The sequence below is a fragment of the Macrobrachium rosenbergii genome, chromosome 50 (assembly GCF_040412425.1).
Source record: "Macrobrachium rosenbergii isolate ZJJX-2024 chromosome 50, ASM4041242v1, whole genome shotgun sequence".
Taxonomy (NCBI): Eukaryota; Metazoa; Arthropoda; class Malacostraca; order Decapoda; family Palaemonidae; genus Macrobrachium; species Macrobrachium rosenbergii.
Genome location: NC_089790.1, coordinates 39,624,207 through 39,641,401, shown reverse-complemented (window position 1 = coordinate 39,641,401; position 17,195 = coordinate 39,624,207). Strand labels below are relative to the sequence as shown.

Sequence of the window (17,195 nt, the reverse complement as noted above, 5' to 3'; positions counted from 1 at the left end):
GCGCGAGCTGAATTTCATGATAAACCTATTTCTAGGCATCAACTGGAATCCTATCAAGTCGCAAGTTTCAATTCCAAGAATCTCAAAAATTACTCTACAAACTGTTTCATTGTCAGGTTTGCTTGAAAAAATCAACCCAATGGAGTCCTTTCTCCTGACTTGAGGATAGAATCGTGACGTCATCGTTATGCGGTCTCACGGCTAACGTCACTCATAGCCTCGGGGCACGCAGCCTTTCCGGCGAAGAGTGACGGGCGACCACTGATTCACTTTTTGTCCTCAAAAAGCAACTAAGTCTAAACACAACTATAAACTCTTTACAGTTATTGGTTCCTTGTACCTTTATGAATCCTGTAGCAACTCTACTTCACTAGGAAACCATCAAAAGACAGGGAAAGGCTTGAAAAAAGAACGGAATACAAACACAGCCGTGTTTACACTTCGACGCTTCTTCCTTCTTCTACAGACAAGGTAAAGCACTTCATGCTTCGATCTCCAAACAAACAGCCACAGCTCAGAATTACAGAGAAACTAACAGTGGATCTTACCTTAGTACCTTTTAATCGGTGCAATATTAAGAGTACAGAACAGTAACGAACATTACGGATAATCTCAACATGGCCAGATTTAAAGGATTACGTTTAACATAGTCTTTATATCTCTGTTCACTAAACAAATGAATACCGTACATTTACATTTGGTGGGGTTATTATATTTCATAACTTTACTAGCGAAATGAAGGTAGATGTTATTTTTCCATTTTGTGATTCTTCATGGGCTAATGGAGTTGCAGTCATCTTTAAGGATCAAGATTACAAGTGTGTCTATTTTCAGCGTAGAAATTTCACATGGAGAGAAGACACAGGAAGATTTGTGGTCAGTTGCTGGTTAAATATTTTGTGTTCATGATTGTGAACTGATAACCCTGCTCCCTGTGATGCACCTATTCAATCAATTACTTTAATAAATTAAATTTCATGTATGTAAATGCCCATGAAGCTTTTGAGATCGCTGCTTATATTTGTCATCCTGGAGATGAAAATGCATGGTTCCATCTCGACTTTGCATCTGTGCCATACGTCACCACCTCTGGTACAGGTGTAATGGACTAAACGGCGGAATGGTTAGTGTTCTGTTGTAAGTCATCCTATTAACTGTAACTGGGCGAGAAGGAAGGCGATTTCCGCCACAAGGTTCCTTCTTCTCAGCCGGGGAATTCATTGGTGTCTTTGTGCTACTAAATTTTCTCTTTCGTGTTAATTGATTTGCTTAGATTACTCGACTTGCTCCTTATCAGTGCGTATCACTGGGTTTCTGGGCAACTGAAGTGTGACTACAACGCGACACTTCGTGACGTCGGGAAGGTTAAATTTTTGCACTCCTATTCTGCAGACCGGTGTTGACTGAAATTTTTGCACTCCTATTCTGCAGACCAGTGTTGACTGAAATTTTTGCACTCCTATTCTGCAGACCGGTGTTGACTGAAATTTTTGCACTCCTATTCTGCAGACCAGTGTTGACTGAAATTTTTGCACTCCTATGCTGCAGACCGGTGTTGGTTGAAATTTTTGCTCTCCTATTCTGCAGACCGGTGTTGGTTGAAATTTTTGCACTCTAATCTGCAGACTGGTGTTGCTTGAAATTTTGCACTCTATTCTGCAGACCGGTGTTGGTTGAAATTTTTGCACTCCTATTCTGCAGACCGGTGTTGGTTGAAATTTTTGCACTCCTATTCTGCAGACCGATGTTGGTTGAAATTTTTGCACTCTATTCTGCAGACCGATGTTGGTTGAAATTTTTGCACTCCTATTCTGCAGACCGGTGTTGGTTGAAATTTTTGCACTCCTATTCTGCAGACCGATGTTGGTTGAAATTTTTGCACTCCTGATCTGCAGACTGGTGTTGCTTGAAATTTTTGCACTCCTATTCTGCAGACCGGTGTTGGTTGAAATTTTTGCACTCCTATTCTGCAGACCGGTGTTGGTTGAAATTTTTGCACTCCTATTCTGCAGACCAGTGTTGGTTGAAATTTTTCACTCCTATTCTGCAGACCAATGTTGGTTGAAATTTTTGCACTCCTAATCTGCAGACCGGTGTTGGTTGAAATTTTTGCACTCCTATTCTGCAGACCGGTGTTGGATGAAATTTTTGCACTCCTTTTCTGCAGACCGGTGTTGGTTGAAATTTTTGCACTCCTATTCTGCAGACCAGTGTTGGTTGAAATTTTTGCACTACTATTCTGCAGACCGATGTTGGTTGAAATTTTTGCACTCCTAATCTGCAGACCAGTGTTGGTTGAAATTTTTGCACTCCTAATTTGCAGACTGATGTTGGTTGAAATTTTTGCACTCTAATCTGCAGACCGGTGTTGGTTGAAATTTTTGCACTCTAATCTGCAGACCGGTGTTGGTTGAAATTTTTGCACTCCTATTCTGCAGACCAGTGTTGGTTGAAATTTTTGCACTCTATTCTGCAGACCGGTGTTGGTTGAAATTTTTGCACTCCTATTCTGTAGACTGGTGTTGATTGAAATTTTTGCACTCCTATTCTGCAGACTGGTGTTGATTGAAATTTTTGCACTCCTATTCTGCAGACCGGTGTTGGTTGAAATTTTTGCACTCCTATTCTGTAGACTGGTGTTGATTGAAATTTTTGCACTCCTAATTTGCAGACTGATGTTGGTTGAAATTTTTGCACTCCTAATCTGCAGACCGGTGTTGGTTGAAATTTTTGCACTCCTAATCTGCAGACCGGTGTTGGTTGAAATTTTTGCACTCCTATTCTGCAGACCGGTGTTGGTTGAAATTTTTGCACTCCTATTCTGCAGACCGGTGTTGGTTTAAATTTTTGCACTCCTATTCTGTAGACTGGTGTTGATTGAAATTTTTGCACTCCTATTCTGCAGACTGGTGTTGATTGAAATTTTTGCACTCCTATTCTGCAGACCGGTGTTGGTTGAAATTTTTGCACTCCTATTCTGCAGACCGGTGTTGATTGAAATTTTTGCACTCCTATTCTGCAGACCAGTGTTGATTGAAATTTTTGCACTCCTATTCTGCAGACCGGTGTTGATTGAAATTTTTGCACTCCTATTCTGCAGACCGGTGCTGGTTGAAATTTTTGCACTCCTATTCTGCAGACCAGTGTTGGTTGAAATTTTTGCACTCCTATTCTGCAGACCGGTGTTGGTTGAAATTTTTGCACTCCTATTCTGCAGATTGGTGTTGGTTGAAATTTTTGCACTCCTATTCTGCAGACCAATGTTGGTTGAAATTTTTGCACTCCTATTCTGCAGACCAGTGTTGATTGAAATTTTTGCACTCCTATTCTGCAGACCGGTGTTGGTTGAAATTTTTGCACTCCTATTCTGCAGACCGGTGTTGGTTGAAATTTTTGCACTCCTATTCTGCAGACCGGTGCTGGTTGAAATTTTTGCACTCCTATTCTGCAGACCAGTGTTGGTTGAAATTTTTGCACTCCTATTCTGCAGATTGGTGTTGGTTGAAATTTTTGCACTCCTATTCTGCAGACTGGTGTTGGTTGAAATTTTTGCACTCCTAATCTGCAGACCAGTGTTGATTGAAATTTTTGCACTCCTATTCTGCAGACCGGTGTTGGTTGAAATTTTTGCACTCCTATTCTGCAGACCGGTGTTGGTTGAAATTTTTGCATTCTATTCTGCAGACCGGTGTTGGTTGAAATTTTTGCACTCCTATTCTGCAGACCAGTGTTGGTTGAAAATTTTGCACTCCTATTCTGCAGACCGGTGTTGGTTGAAATTTTTGCACTTCTATTCTGCAGACCGGTGTTGGTTGAAATTTTTGCACTCCTATTCTGCAGACCAGTGTTGGTTGAAATTTTTGCACTCCTATTCTGCAGACCGGTGTTGGTTGAAATTTTTGCACTCCTATTCTGCAGATTGGTGTTGATTGGAATTTATGCAGTCCTATTCTGCAGACCCGTGCTGATTGAAGTCCTGTTTTGCAATGATACCACGTTACAAATTTTACCTGAAGTTAGTTATGTCTTTCAGTTGTGAATTAGCATCCCGTTTCCTTAAATTAAGCCATCTTGCCAATTCCATAACCTGCTTACGTATTGGTAGTATTTACTGCCTTAATTCTCGTTTGAATGAGATCGCAAAGCAAGCATTGTGTAAAAGCATTAATATATATCGAAAGTAGCCTATCTTGAGCGATCGGTTAGTAGATATCCGTTAATTACTGTATGTTGAAAATATTTATCTGACTTTCCCAAATATTTGTTGATTACTGCTTTTCACGAGATAATTTTCTTGGATATGCCGATGTTTCCGCTCCTTATTCTTATTTTATATGCGTCACAGCTTGGTTTTGTCGTTATTTGCTTGTGAAGTTTCCCCGACAATAAATTGAGGATTTTTTTTTTTTTATAGGCTATAGTCTTTAATTCTCTCAATTTCCATAGACAATGTAAGTGAAATTAAAAAAGGTCGTAAGTAACCTCAGTGTAAGGATATCTCGGCACGGTCGTTATTTTAGTCATTTTCAATTAAATTCGAATTTTATATATTTTATAGGTTAACGAACTAAGTATGTCACCTGTTTTAGGAGACAGGTGCATTAATCTCGCAGTAACATTTTTGGCAACCTCACTTCTAAAGCAGAGCAATTTCGTTATAGAATATAGAGAGCCTTAAGGGATTTTAAGTTACTTTAAGGTGATGGGAAATCGACTTATCCACTGCCTATTGAATAAAGTCAATCCGATAACTTGTCCTTGGATTGTACGCTTGATTTCTACAGCCTACTAAATTAGAAACTTTTTTAACGGTTACACATTAGCATTTGTCCGTACAGTAGTACTTTTTTAAGGAAAACATTTTGGCAAAGAATTAATGATGGCATTGTGGATGAAAGTAGCAAATTATCAATCTTGTATTTTCGTTGCCTGGAGTGAGAAGCTATATAAATCTCACATTAAAAAGCTACGGGGGACCTGTTGTAAGTGGTCAAGTGGTGGTCTGCAATAAAAACACATTAGATAACACTGAATGGTTTTTGTAGAGGTCGTTCTTCCATAGTGTGCAATTTTTAGCATGGAATGCAAAATAAAATTTTTGGAACTTCCACGCTTCCACTTTAACTCGTCATCATGTAGAGAGTAATTGTTATTCCTCTTTGTTTTGATACATGTTGTCGCACATTTCATGTCTTGTGAACATTAATTCTTTAAATTAGTTGTCCTTTAAAATTAAAGTTTTATTATTAGGTTCACAATCATGTTTTCTTTGCCGTTTCCTTTCTTTTCAAATAAGTGTTTTCCATATGCCACAATTCGCCGTTAGTATAAACACCACCTTCCAAGAGAGGATTTCACGAGTTTGCCACTCGTTTGTTAATAGAGATAATTGACATGCGTTTATCACGCACTATCACTTCATTTTGATTTTACTTTAATATAATATATAAAAATGGCTATAAATAAAGGCTAATGGCTGCCTTTTCCCAGAGGTGGTGGATGTGGGAAGGGGGCAGGATGGAGTTGTTAAGTAGTGGATATAACACGTGGTTAAGCGCTGGAAATTGGCGTTAACAATGGGAGACGTTGGTTTTCCGGTTAAAAAAATTAATCGTCAGTGATAATTGTGGGGAAGATGGATAAGTTTAATTAGCGAAGCGTTTTCAGTAAAACGCTACCAAAGAAAATTGTGGTTTTCATTCATTAGCGAGGGGTTTTCGGTAAAATGCAACCAAAAGAATTTTTTTTTTTATTCTCTACAGTTGATAGGTCACGAGGATAGAAGGATAGTTTTCCTGTTTTTCCGCAAATGCTTTGCTTGTGAAATGTGTGCAGACAAAGAGGTCATTAGTAAATATAACCGCCTGGAAATCTTTCATCGTAAACTGTTGTATTTTTTTTCTGTTTGTGCAAGTTCTAAAAAAGGTTTGGTGTTGTGATTCATGCAAGTACAGAGAGATCAACGAGGACCCGCTACAGTTAGGGCCTCTGCTTTAATTCTGTGGTGTCAAAAACTTCAAAATATCCATATTTCTTGTCTAACTCTTAGAACTTAAATGAGACTGATTATGAGAAGGCCTATTATGAATGTTACTACTGTTATTGTGGAGCTAGGAGAGCCGGGACAGGGAGGTGGGAGGCGGTTGTGGGACATCTTCCTTCTGATTGTGACTAAAATTTAGAGCCGCTAATTCGAAAGATGATTTAAATAGTGCTAAAGTTGATAATCCTATTACTTAGATTCGATGTTAATCCTCTGGATACTTTATCTCTGGTCCAGACTTTTCAACCGTTTATTTAAGGTCCCGCAAAGCAGACCAACTACCTAAACACTTAAAATTTTACTTGACTAACATCAACTTCTCCGCTTTCCTTAATTCTCAGTTTAAGGGGGGCTTAAATAGACAGTTTAAGGATGCATTGCAGTTTAGGGTTAGACATTAGTAAAAATATTGAATTTTTATACTTTTGTTTTACACGTTAAATTAATTTTTAAACTTGATCTGTGCGTCGTTTACCGAATACTACGCCGCTTGAAAAACGCCTCTTAGCCATAATTATATTTTTTCTTATGGCTGCACATACATAAAACCAGTGTCCTTTAGCCTTGGATTAAGGTGGTAAGATAGAATAAATATTTAAAGGCTGTACGAAAACTTCCTGCTAACGAAAGTTAAAATATCCTCCTAGTTATTAACATTTATTATTTGCAATGATTTCTGCTAAACTTAATGTATTCGCATAACCCATAGTTAGTTATGTATTCGCATAACCCGTAGTTTGTTTGCAGACGTTTTGCTTTGTGAAAGTTAAATGTACACGAAGCGGAGGAAATAAATGTAAACTAAAAATATTCAGTGAAAAGTTAGAATGTAGTAAATTTGAATTTTTCTGTATTTACTTTTATCATTAATCGTTATCTTCACCATCAGTTCATTTTGTTTTCGTCCAAAAATTTGTCTTCCGTTTAGGACGTTATGTAATTAACTTAATAGACACTGTCGTTTTTTTATCTAAATTTCCAATGCTATCTGTTGCAGCTGCCGTTAGTTTAAGCTGCCTTTTGTCACTACCAGTTGGCGACCTCAGGAGCATTGCTCAGGTACTGATGTAGAAATGAAATTAAAATTTTGATCATGAAGGTAATTTGTGTTTACAGGGAGTTAGTGTTTTCAGGTTCCAACCCATTAGAAAGGAACGAAAGTTTTTAGTGTCATGGTTTAACAGGTTAGGATTAAAAGAACGTCCAAGATTGGGGAATAGCATTAGCTTGGAGCCAAGTTTTCTAAGCCTTAAAGTTGATTTTATTAGTTGGAGTTGGAACAAAATTCGTCATGAAGGAAATTTAGAGAGAATAAATGAAAGTTTGACTAAGGTGAATTCCTATGCTATCTCTGGTCCATGGCTGGCATTTTTGCAACGTTTGGTAGTAATGATGATATTAAATGATAAATCCTCATTGAAAGTTTGTTGGCTACCTATTACATTTTCAGCCAGAATATGAAATACAGTAGGTACTGACGTACTGCAAAGGAAATAAACTATTTTGTTTGTTTGTTTGTGTGTGTTGGGGGGGGGGCGGTAACAATCTAGTGGTTCCGAATAGAAGTATTAATTTTAGTTTCTTTACTTGTAATGAACCCTTTGTTGCGGTTGCAATATTCGCTTCACCTGTCACTATGGCTCTTGGTTGCTGAAGACTCTGTCCCACGCCTCCACAGACCCTGGAATTGCTTTTTGTGTCTTACTTAATACTAGTTGTAGCAAGGCATTCGATGCGACACGCTGGTGGGAAGTGGTCTCGTTAGTGGCATGTCTAACCTGGTCTAACGAAATCGCCAGTTGCCGTAAGATGAAGCCTAGTACTGTATATGAGAGGTATAACCAACCTGCTTTCTTTCTTGCAAGTTTTGTTATCCACTACAAACTTCACCAATGTACAGTGAGATTCATTAAATGTATCACTGCAACTGGCTTCATCACAATTTAATATCTTTTGACATTCTTGATACAAAGCATCATCGATGGCTTTGTTCAACTCTTTATCAATAAGCACACCTTTATAAGTAACTTGATGGGATTCCAAAGAGGCTTTCCAAATAAGTTGAAGGAATAGGGACACCAAATAACCCTGTATTAACTGGAAGAGCAAAATCATTATCAGATCCAAGCAATAACTGAATATTTCATCATTCAGTGAATGGTACTTAGGAACCACTATCTTTTAAGCCTCTTATGGATTACAATTACGATACAAAGCTTTGCATTAGTTCCCTTTTAACGTTTCAGACAAAAACTTTGACAGTTTCTCAGTCACTTGGTTACAAGTTACCACAGATCAAGAACCTATTCCTGCGCAAGGTTGGCTAATCTAAAATAAACGAGTCACTTACTAATGTATACTATGTGGGCAATAAGAGTCCTGGCAGCTGAGCTAAATAACATCCCATTCATAAGTAGTCAAAATGATCGATCTCTCGTATGTTTTTTCTTTAAGAACTGTGGTATCAATTTTTTTCTTGTGACTCGGCCTACACAATTTTTTCCGGTCTGAAGCGGGTTTTATTTTAGCATTCAAAATTTGTAGGCTTATACGTTTTGCGTATACAGCATTAAAAAACAAAGCTATTTATTACATATTTGTTTATTTGTCATAATCAAAATATTGAAAAATGTTAAATTTTAACCTATAAATGTTTGGCTAGCCCTATTGAGCCTTGAATGATCTGTGAAAAGCGGGGTATCCTATAATATGCAGTATGATATTTGTTAATAAGCAAATCCATATTTTATTCATTTACAGTCGTTATGCAGATATAATTGATCATTACAGAGTTGAATGGCCTTCCAGAATCGTCCATTTGGCCTAACTTTGAGCCCATATGCTTGAGGAATGAATTATTCACTCCTTGAGAGAAAAATCTTCATACTCTTCATAGTGAAGTAAAAGAGTAAAACAAAAATAATGTATTCCATATTTAATAACATCAGTAATGGTTGGTAGATAATGCTGATAAGGAGTAAGAAGCCGAGTTGAAACGTAGCATTAAATATTTTCATCTAGTAAAAAATCATCTAATAAAGCTTCAATAAAGCTTTTAAATATAATTAAAGAACAACATAAAAATTTAAGTCAATAGTTCCTTTTCAACATCATTAAAGAAAAATTAGATTAAATTATCTTTCTCCCATATATTCAGTAAAAATGGTTTCTCTAGTAACTTTTCAGTTCATGAATGCTATTCACATCCTGATTTAGCGTAACCAGCAAAAGTACCGATTACTACGTTCACACGTTACCAGTCACCATTAATTCTAGGCCTATGTGGCTCCCGTTAAACCATTCACTTGTAAAAACAATATTCCAATTTCCTTATCTGATATATCTGAATTTTCATTCATATTTGTAAGAATACTTTATTTCAATTTGATGTTTTTGATGATATTCAAAAGGAAATTGGTGTATGAGACTTAGAAGTTATCGTACATCCAAACTGGTCTACTAAACATTCGACATTGAAGGTGTGCCAACCAAGCTTCATATGCAAGTCCATTACCACCCTTCAGTGAAGTGAACTCTATTTAGAGTAAGATTGGAAGTTATAAAGTATATATTTTTAATCATTATACCTTATTTGCTAACATAAAATAACATTCTTTCTTTTAACAGAAAGATCTTTAAACAGATGACAATCTGATAATGCAGGATATGCCAAACTCTACCCACTTATGTAAAATAAAATTGGTTTAACAGAAAGCTCTTTATACAGACGACACTCCGATATCAAGGTTGGTAGTACTGTTTACATCTAAACATAATGAAACATCTCATAATGATTCAGATAAAATATTTATAAACCTGCATAAAATAAGGAATTTACTTGAAGTTTTATCTTTCATTTGTTTAATTCTACTTTTCATATTAGAAAAAAATTCTCAAACTTAGTGTACAAACTATAAAAAAAAGAAACAGGATCCGAATGATATATTTCGTAAAGTGATGCAGTATCAGGTATCATGATTGTATTATAGTTGGTTAGGGTAAACATAGGCAAAATAATACTGCATACCAAACCGCTAGGGGCTTAAGAAATTACAGCAGGTGTATCTGGCATATTACAATTTAACTTCTTGCCTCCAAGGCACAAGAACAAAAATGCCAACCATTACTAAGCTTACATCAAGACTTGAATCTGAAGGAACACTTTTTGCCCTCATGAAAACTAGCACATATAGAGCAAGCCTAAATACGTGTTAGCAAGTCCAGCTTTGAACTACCATAGGGGAAAATTAAAAAATTTATTTGAAAATCGGATGGTCAGGTGTCATTACTAGTGTCCTTGTGTAACGCACATGGACAGTAGCCGGGTTTTGCAAAAGTACTAGATTTAATCATGGGTTTAACATCTGCAGCAAGGGTAAACAAAGCTGCTTCAGTAAATAATTCTCTTACCTCTGAGGTCCTTTGACTCTGCATATACCTATCTGTGGAGTTGCCAGATACTGGGATAGTGGAAATAAATAGCTTTACCTCTACCATTTTCCCATGTTTCCCAATAACTTTCCCAGTGACTGCAAAGTTCTTAAATTCTGCCTCTACGTGATTAATTGTCATAGAAGTGATAGGGGCAGAAAGCTGGTGCGACTCAAAAGACGTATTGGTTCTCCAGGATTATTGAGATACCATATTTCAGTTAAAATGGATAAATGGTTGCCACAGTGGCGTTTCTTGCCGTGCTAGCATGGAAGATGACTGTCTCCTTTGACAATTTCTAAATGCCTACTGAAGGAAGGGCCAAGTGCCATTCCATATTGGGAAAAAGCAGCTCTTTCCCAAAAATTCTACATATTCCATTTCAATCATTGCTTTCCTTATTCTGAGGAGGTACTTGTCATCTGGCAAAAGGATACACATTGAAGTGTCATGCCAAGGGTTATCAGTACTGTTATCTGGGGCAGGTATCATGTCACTGATACTTCCAGCTTTGCAGGATTATAGTCCTAGCTGGTCTTGGTTTTGGAACCCACTGAGACTATGAAAACAGGGTTCATACCTCTGTGAGTCTTTTGACTCTAAAAGGAGCTAAGAAACAGACTTGATTTATTTTTGCCTTTGGGTTCTTTGTTAGCTTGCTCATACGACCTAAATTGTTTTGTGTGAGGGCTAATTCCTGCACAGGTGGCTTCAAAACTTTCTGGTCTCTCTTTGTAGGGCTTTATAAAGTCTTGGAGCCAACCTCCAACTGTGTTCACAGCTTTTTGAATTCCCATCATGAATCTTCAAGAGCACTTCTGATATGGAGGTGCTCAGTATTGAAGGCTTCCCTGATACTGTGCATTATTTCATTCAAAAACTCCAACAAACCTCAGACCGAATTTCCTTATTAGGAACCACCATCTGGGAGAGTTGGGCGTGGGTAGCCACACTATCACTGCCTGGCAAAGGCTTGGGAGTCTGATGAAAAACCATAGTCCCAGGAAAGAACAGGAATTTTATGGAAAAGAGGGGAGGCCATATTGGGGTTCACCTCAACTTTAGGTTATTGCATGGGTAAAAAAAAAAAGTACTTATGGGGAGGAGGGTAGCCCTATTAGGGACCTCCCTAACATCAGGGTATTGCATGGGAGAGCTAAGATTCTCTTTCAAGGGGTCCCTCAAGCAAAAAAAAAAAAAAATAAAAAAAGGCAGTGCCCTCGCATCTTCAGGGTTCAGAAGGGAAAGCTCAGTGGCAGGGTCCACTTAATGCTATTATTGGCGATATCTATCACAACTTACAACTCTTGATCTCCATTGGAGGAGTCATACAGTACCTTGGCATACTGGCCAGGGACACGGAATTTCCTTGGAAAAAGGATGGGAATACTATCTGCAGACCTCTAACTACAAGATGAACTCTCCTTCCCCTATGCCCCCTCTGAAACCTTAATCTCAAAGGGCTGGTCAAAGTCAAGCTTTTCCTCTATGGTTTGATGCCAGGAGCATGTCCTTATGTTACACATGTCCTGTGACTACCTCAACTCAACTTCATACCAGCAAGGCTATGTTTATGGTGCAGGGGGTATGTGCCATCCCACTGGAAAACAGTGGATTATGCAGTTTGCAGTGGGAAGGGTAAGCCCTGTAGTAAGGTTACAAAAAACCACGAGAAACGGTCGAATGTGAGCTGCATACTCTATCTGATAAGAAGAACACGCACCAGTCAGACAGGTATTTTTATAAGGACATGACCAAGAAAATCAGTTACGATACAAACTCAGTCGGTGACATTCTTTTAGTAATAATATAATTATTACTGTCATCCCTTTAAATCATGATTGAACTAAGGTTCAATTAGATTAATATATTAAGAAAATAAAGGAGAGAAATTACTATCCCTCCAAGAAAAAAATTTAAAAAATCATAAGAAATGACATACTAATGTGAGGACTTGACATATGATTAAGCAACAAATACAATAATGGCTGATATGCGTGACCTAGAGATATTGCAATAATAATACAGCCTTGTAATACTGTGGTATTCTAGCAAATTTGATTTAATATACCATTATTATTATTATTATTATTATTATTATTATTATTATTATTATTATTATTATTTCAGTAGATGAAACCTATTCACATGGAACAAGCACACAGGGGCCATAGACTTGAAATTCAAGCTTCCAAAGAATGTTGGTTTCAACCTCCCACCGCAGATCCCACACAGCAGCAGTAACTGATCATGATAAAGAGCCAGTGATTTTTCATCACCCTGGGGGAGACGCAAACCCGCGACATCTGAGTGGCATTCCACGACACTACCCACTATACCAGCGGAACACACATTAAACTTATACTGGGTGGCACTGCATTGAAAAAAGATACCAAGTACTAGTTTTTTTCTTTTCCAAGAGCATTTCCATCCGTGCATGCTCAATTCGAGTTTCAAGAATATTTCTGACATTTGTAGACTAACATATTTTTATAATGAACGCTGGCCTAACATAACTAAATTAAAATCCCATGTAAATAAGCTGCATTTATTGTTACTATATTTAAAGTTATTACAGCATATCTAATAATGCTCAAGGAGATCTCTTTCTAAGTAATTGAAACTTGCCTAACAAATCAACATTAAAATACCACTAAGGAGCCAAATTTGATTTCTTATAAAAAAAAAAAGAAGCTGTGATATAACTTTCCAGTGGAGTAATGCACTTTTTATTCCCTTAAAAACAAAAAACCCTGATAAAGATAACTGGGGAAATTGCTGGGGTACATAATTCATTTGAAATGTTTCTAACAAAAAAAAAAAAAGAACGGACACTAAGTTTAAAACTAAGCTGTGAGTTAAGTACACGGGGAAAGCTGCAAGTCAAGAATATCATTTCACCAACTACGAAGTGAAGCTAAAAAATAAATTTTCGTTTTTACTCCATAAAGGAAAATGATCTACTTATATTGAAAAAGCATTGGGTCACAATTTTCAGTAACAAAATTCCTAATTCACCATATTTAAAAACTGTTGCCTAATCTAAAATCGCCACCTTGTAGGAAACACTGGCTAGCAGAATTTAACAATTATGCCTAACTGCAGTAAATTTTTAAACATTTTACAGGAGTTTCAGACTATGCACTTAGCTCTCATCAGCAGATAACTGGAACATTTCGTCAGTACAGAACTACTAATAAAAAATTATTCCAGAACAAATATCTAGGCCTGTGAGTGATGGAGCGGACTAAAACAGTAATGTGAATCTTGGTCCACCTTCATACTGTTGTTTATCTGCGTGAAAAGAGTGAATGCGGAAGACCATAAATGCTGTACGCAAGGGAAAAAAGACCCCCCTCTTGCCTTGAGTCCTTTTATACTCTATCACTGTAACAAATCAAAGACACTATTCTGGCCAAGACTAACTATGAGAGAATTCTTTGATACTGATTGATATGCTTTATGGATCCCCGGGGGGGGGGGCGACCACAGGAGTAACTCCTTTGAGGAATCACGGCGGCTGCGCTTTGGGAAAAAATGATTTCCTAATGGACTTTAATTTTGGCTTCTATTTTATTGCAATTGTATTTTATTGGATAAATTCCACATAAAATCAACATAATACTCATAAATACAATGCTGTGAATGCAAAGAGGCATCAACATGTAATGACATTATAGAATAGCCGCCATCTCGGGAACCTCCACAGTAACCTACCTTATCTTATTCCATCCTGCTCAGTAAATCTAGGACAAGTCAAGATAAATACAGTAACATCTAACTTACCCCAACAGGCCTGTTATAGCGACACTTTCATACGGAAATTTCACACACTTCTAGTAATCCCTGTCTCTACAAAAATGCCCAGTATATCACTTGCATAATAATATACAGAATTACAAATAGCAATTATAACTGAGGTAGCTGGAATACACAGCGAATTCATTAATCTAAAATATCAGATTCAAAGGGACTCAGACTAACTTCCATATCAAGCTTGTCAGATACAAATCTAATTTATCAAATACATAAGATAAACCTTTTCTTTTCTTACTAACACTCATGTCCAATTAAGATAGAACACTACATCGTATATAATGGAGCACCAAAGATATAACTTTCCAATGTTAATATCACTGCATCATTTGCTTGGCAGTCTCTCTAATTGAGGCATGAATTTTGTCATAGTCTGGACCAACTTCTGCTCTCACTCGGTCAATAAAATTCAATATTGTTTCTGAAAATTCAAAGCCTCCAGCTATAGGTTGTTCGAATTCACAAGATGCTAAAAGGTCAGCAATACTTATGTGATCACCTGAGATAAAGGGTTTTGACCCAAGGAAATACTTAGAAAAATCATTCTGAACTCGTTTCAGTTCTTTTTTGTGTAGATTGACTAGTTGCATGTCTGGTTTTGTCTTCTTGAGTGCTGGAAGCAACACCTGAAAAATTGAATATGATGTAAATTAACATATATAATATATAATTCAGTACGCAAGTGATCAGGGACAAAACAGAACTGCGATCTGAATTTCCTTCATCATTCTGGACAAAGACAGTAGAAAAACCAACACAAAACACAGGTAACATCCCAAAAAACACTGCATATACTGTGTGTGTGTATATATATATATATATATATATATATATATAGAGAGAGAGAGAGAGAGAGAGAGAGAGAGAGAGAGAGAGAGAGAGAGAGAGAGAGAGAGAGAGAGAGAGAGAGAGAGAGAGAGTTTATGTACATAATATATATGTGTGTGTATATATATATATATATATATATATATATATATATATATATATATATATATATATATATATATATATATATATATATATATATATTAATATTTATCACATACACAATTGTTCTGTGCATTAGTAAAATCACTAAAGGACTTCATTCAAACTGGATGGTATCTAATGGAGTATTTATTCAGAAAACGTTACAAGCTTTATTGGACAAGCAGTCCACATTATCAAGTGACCAGATGCATAGTCCAGCTGTATTTATATCTGTGTACTGGGTACTTTTAATCCTCTAATCGCCTGGCTCCTCCTGTGTGACCCCCACCCCCTCTTGATCTTGGCCTTTCTCTGCCCCCTTCTTCTCCCAGGTGTCCGTTTTCCGTGCGCTCTCTTGCGTTTTTCCTTCGTTTCCTTTCTACTGTGGAGTATATGATTTTTCTAGATATGCTGTCTTCAAAGCCGTTTCCGGTGTTCCCTGCCATTGTGTTGTTGGCGAATGTTATGAAGGCGTTCTCTACAACCAGTCTGGTCGTTTTGTTGGTGTTCCTGTACAGAAAACTCATATTTTCCCAGTCTATTTTATGATCATTTTCCCAACAGTGTTTGGCAGATGCCGACGTCTGATTATAATGCCTTATGTTCTGCAGATGTTGTTTGCTTCGCTCTTTACATGATTTGCCTGTTTCGCCATAGTACCCTTCTTCACAGTCTAGGCACGCTGCCATATATAACTCCCCCTCTAATCTCTTCCCCCTCTACCAACTTTTTGTTTCTATCTATTTTGTTCCTAATGATGTTTTTGTAGGTGCCTATTAATTTGAAATTATCTAGCTTTCTGTTGATGGGTGCAATAATTTCAAACTGATAGGCAGCTACAAAAACACCATTAGGAAAAAAATAGTTAGAAACAAAAAGTCGATAGAAGGGGAAGAGATTAGAAGGGGGGTATATATGGCAGCGTGTCTAGACTGTGAAGAAGGGTACTATGGCGAAACAGGCAATTCACGTAAAGAGCGAAGCAAACAACACCATAAGGCATTATAATCAGACGTCGGCAGTTGCCAAACACTGTTGGGAAAATGATCATAAAATAGACTGGGAAAATGTGAGTTTTCTGTACAGGAACACCAACAAAACGACCAGACTGGTTGTAGAGAACGCCTTCATAACATGCGCCAACAACACAATGGCAGGGAACAATGGAAACAGCTTTGAAGACAGCATATCTAGAAAAATCGTATACTCCACAGTAGCAAGGAAACGAAGGAAAAACGCAAGAGAACGCACAGAAAATGGACACCTGGAAGAAGAGGGGACAGAGTAAGGCCAAGATCAAGAGGGGCTGGGGGTCACACAGGAGGAGTCAGGCGATTATAGGATTAAAAGTACCCAGCACACAGATATAAATACAGATGGACTACGCGTCTGGTCAATGTACGGATACTTGATAATGTGGACTGTTTGTCCAAGAAAGCTTGTAACGTTTTCTGAATAAATACTCCATTAGATACCATCCAGTTTGAATGAGGACCTTTAGTAATATATATATATATATATATATATATATATATATATATATATATATATATATATATATATATATATATATATATATATATATATATATATATATATATATATATATATATATGACAGGCAGAAGTTCAGTACCAAAAGCGCTTTCACGTTTGTTAACGCAACGTCGGGGCGCGAATCAGACACAGATATAAATAAGGTTGCAACGTAAACAAAAAGAACAAGAATACCAGATGGTCAGTTGTCAAAGGGTAATAAACAGAAAGTTAATCCAGGATAATCCGGGATCGAAGTGTCACAAACTGAACCTAAGACCAAACAACAAGAAATACTAAAGTTTAGGTTTACAAAATCCAAAATCATGTATAACCTTGAATACCAGATGGTTAATTGCCAGGGGGTAAAAAACAAAAGGTTAATCCACGGCAAATTC

At 37.1% G+C, this 17,195-nt stretch overlaps 1 protein-coding gene across 2 annotated transcripts in view; it reads right to left on the bottom strand.

Annotated features, from left to right (window-relative positions):
- Positions 1–14,023: 14,023 nt before the first annotated feature.
- LOC136832844 (glutathione S-transferase theta-1-like) overlaps positions 14,024–17,195 on the bottom strand; it is a 201,444-nt gene continuing 198,272 nt past the window's right edge. For both annotated transcript variants that reach the window (XM_067094502.1, XM_067094503.1), the window contains exon 5: positions 14,024–14,916. In XM_067094502.1, coding sequence (XP_066950603.1) covers positions 14,608–14,916 — 309 coding nt within the window. In that variant the 3' untranslated portion in view covers positions 14,024–14,607. The remainder of the gene's footprint in view (positions 14,917–17,195) is intronic.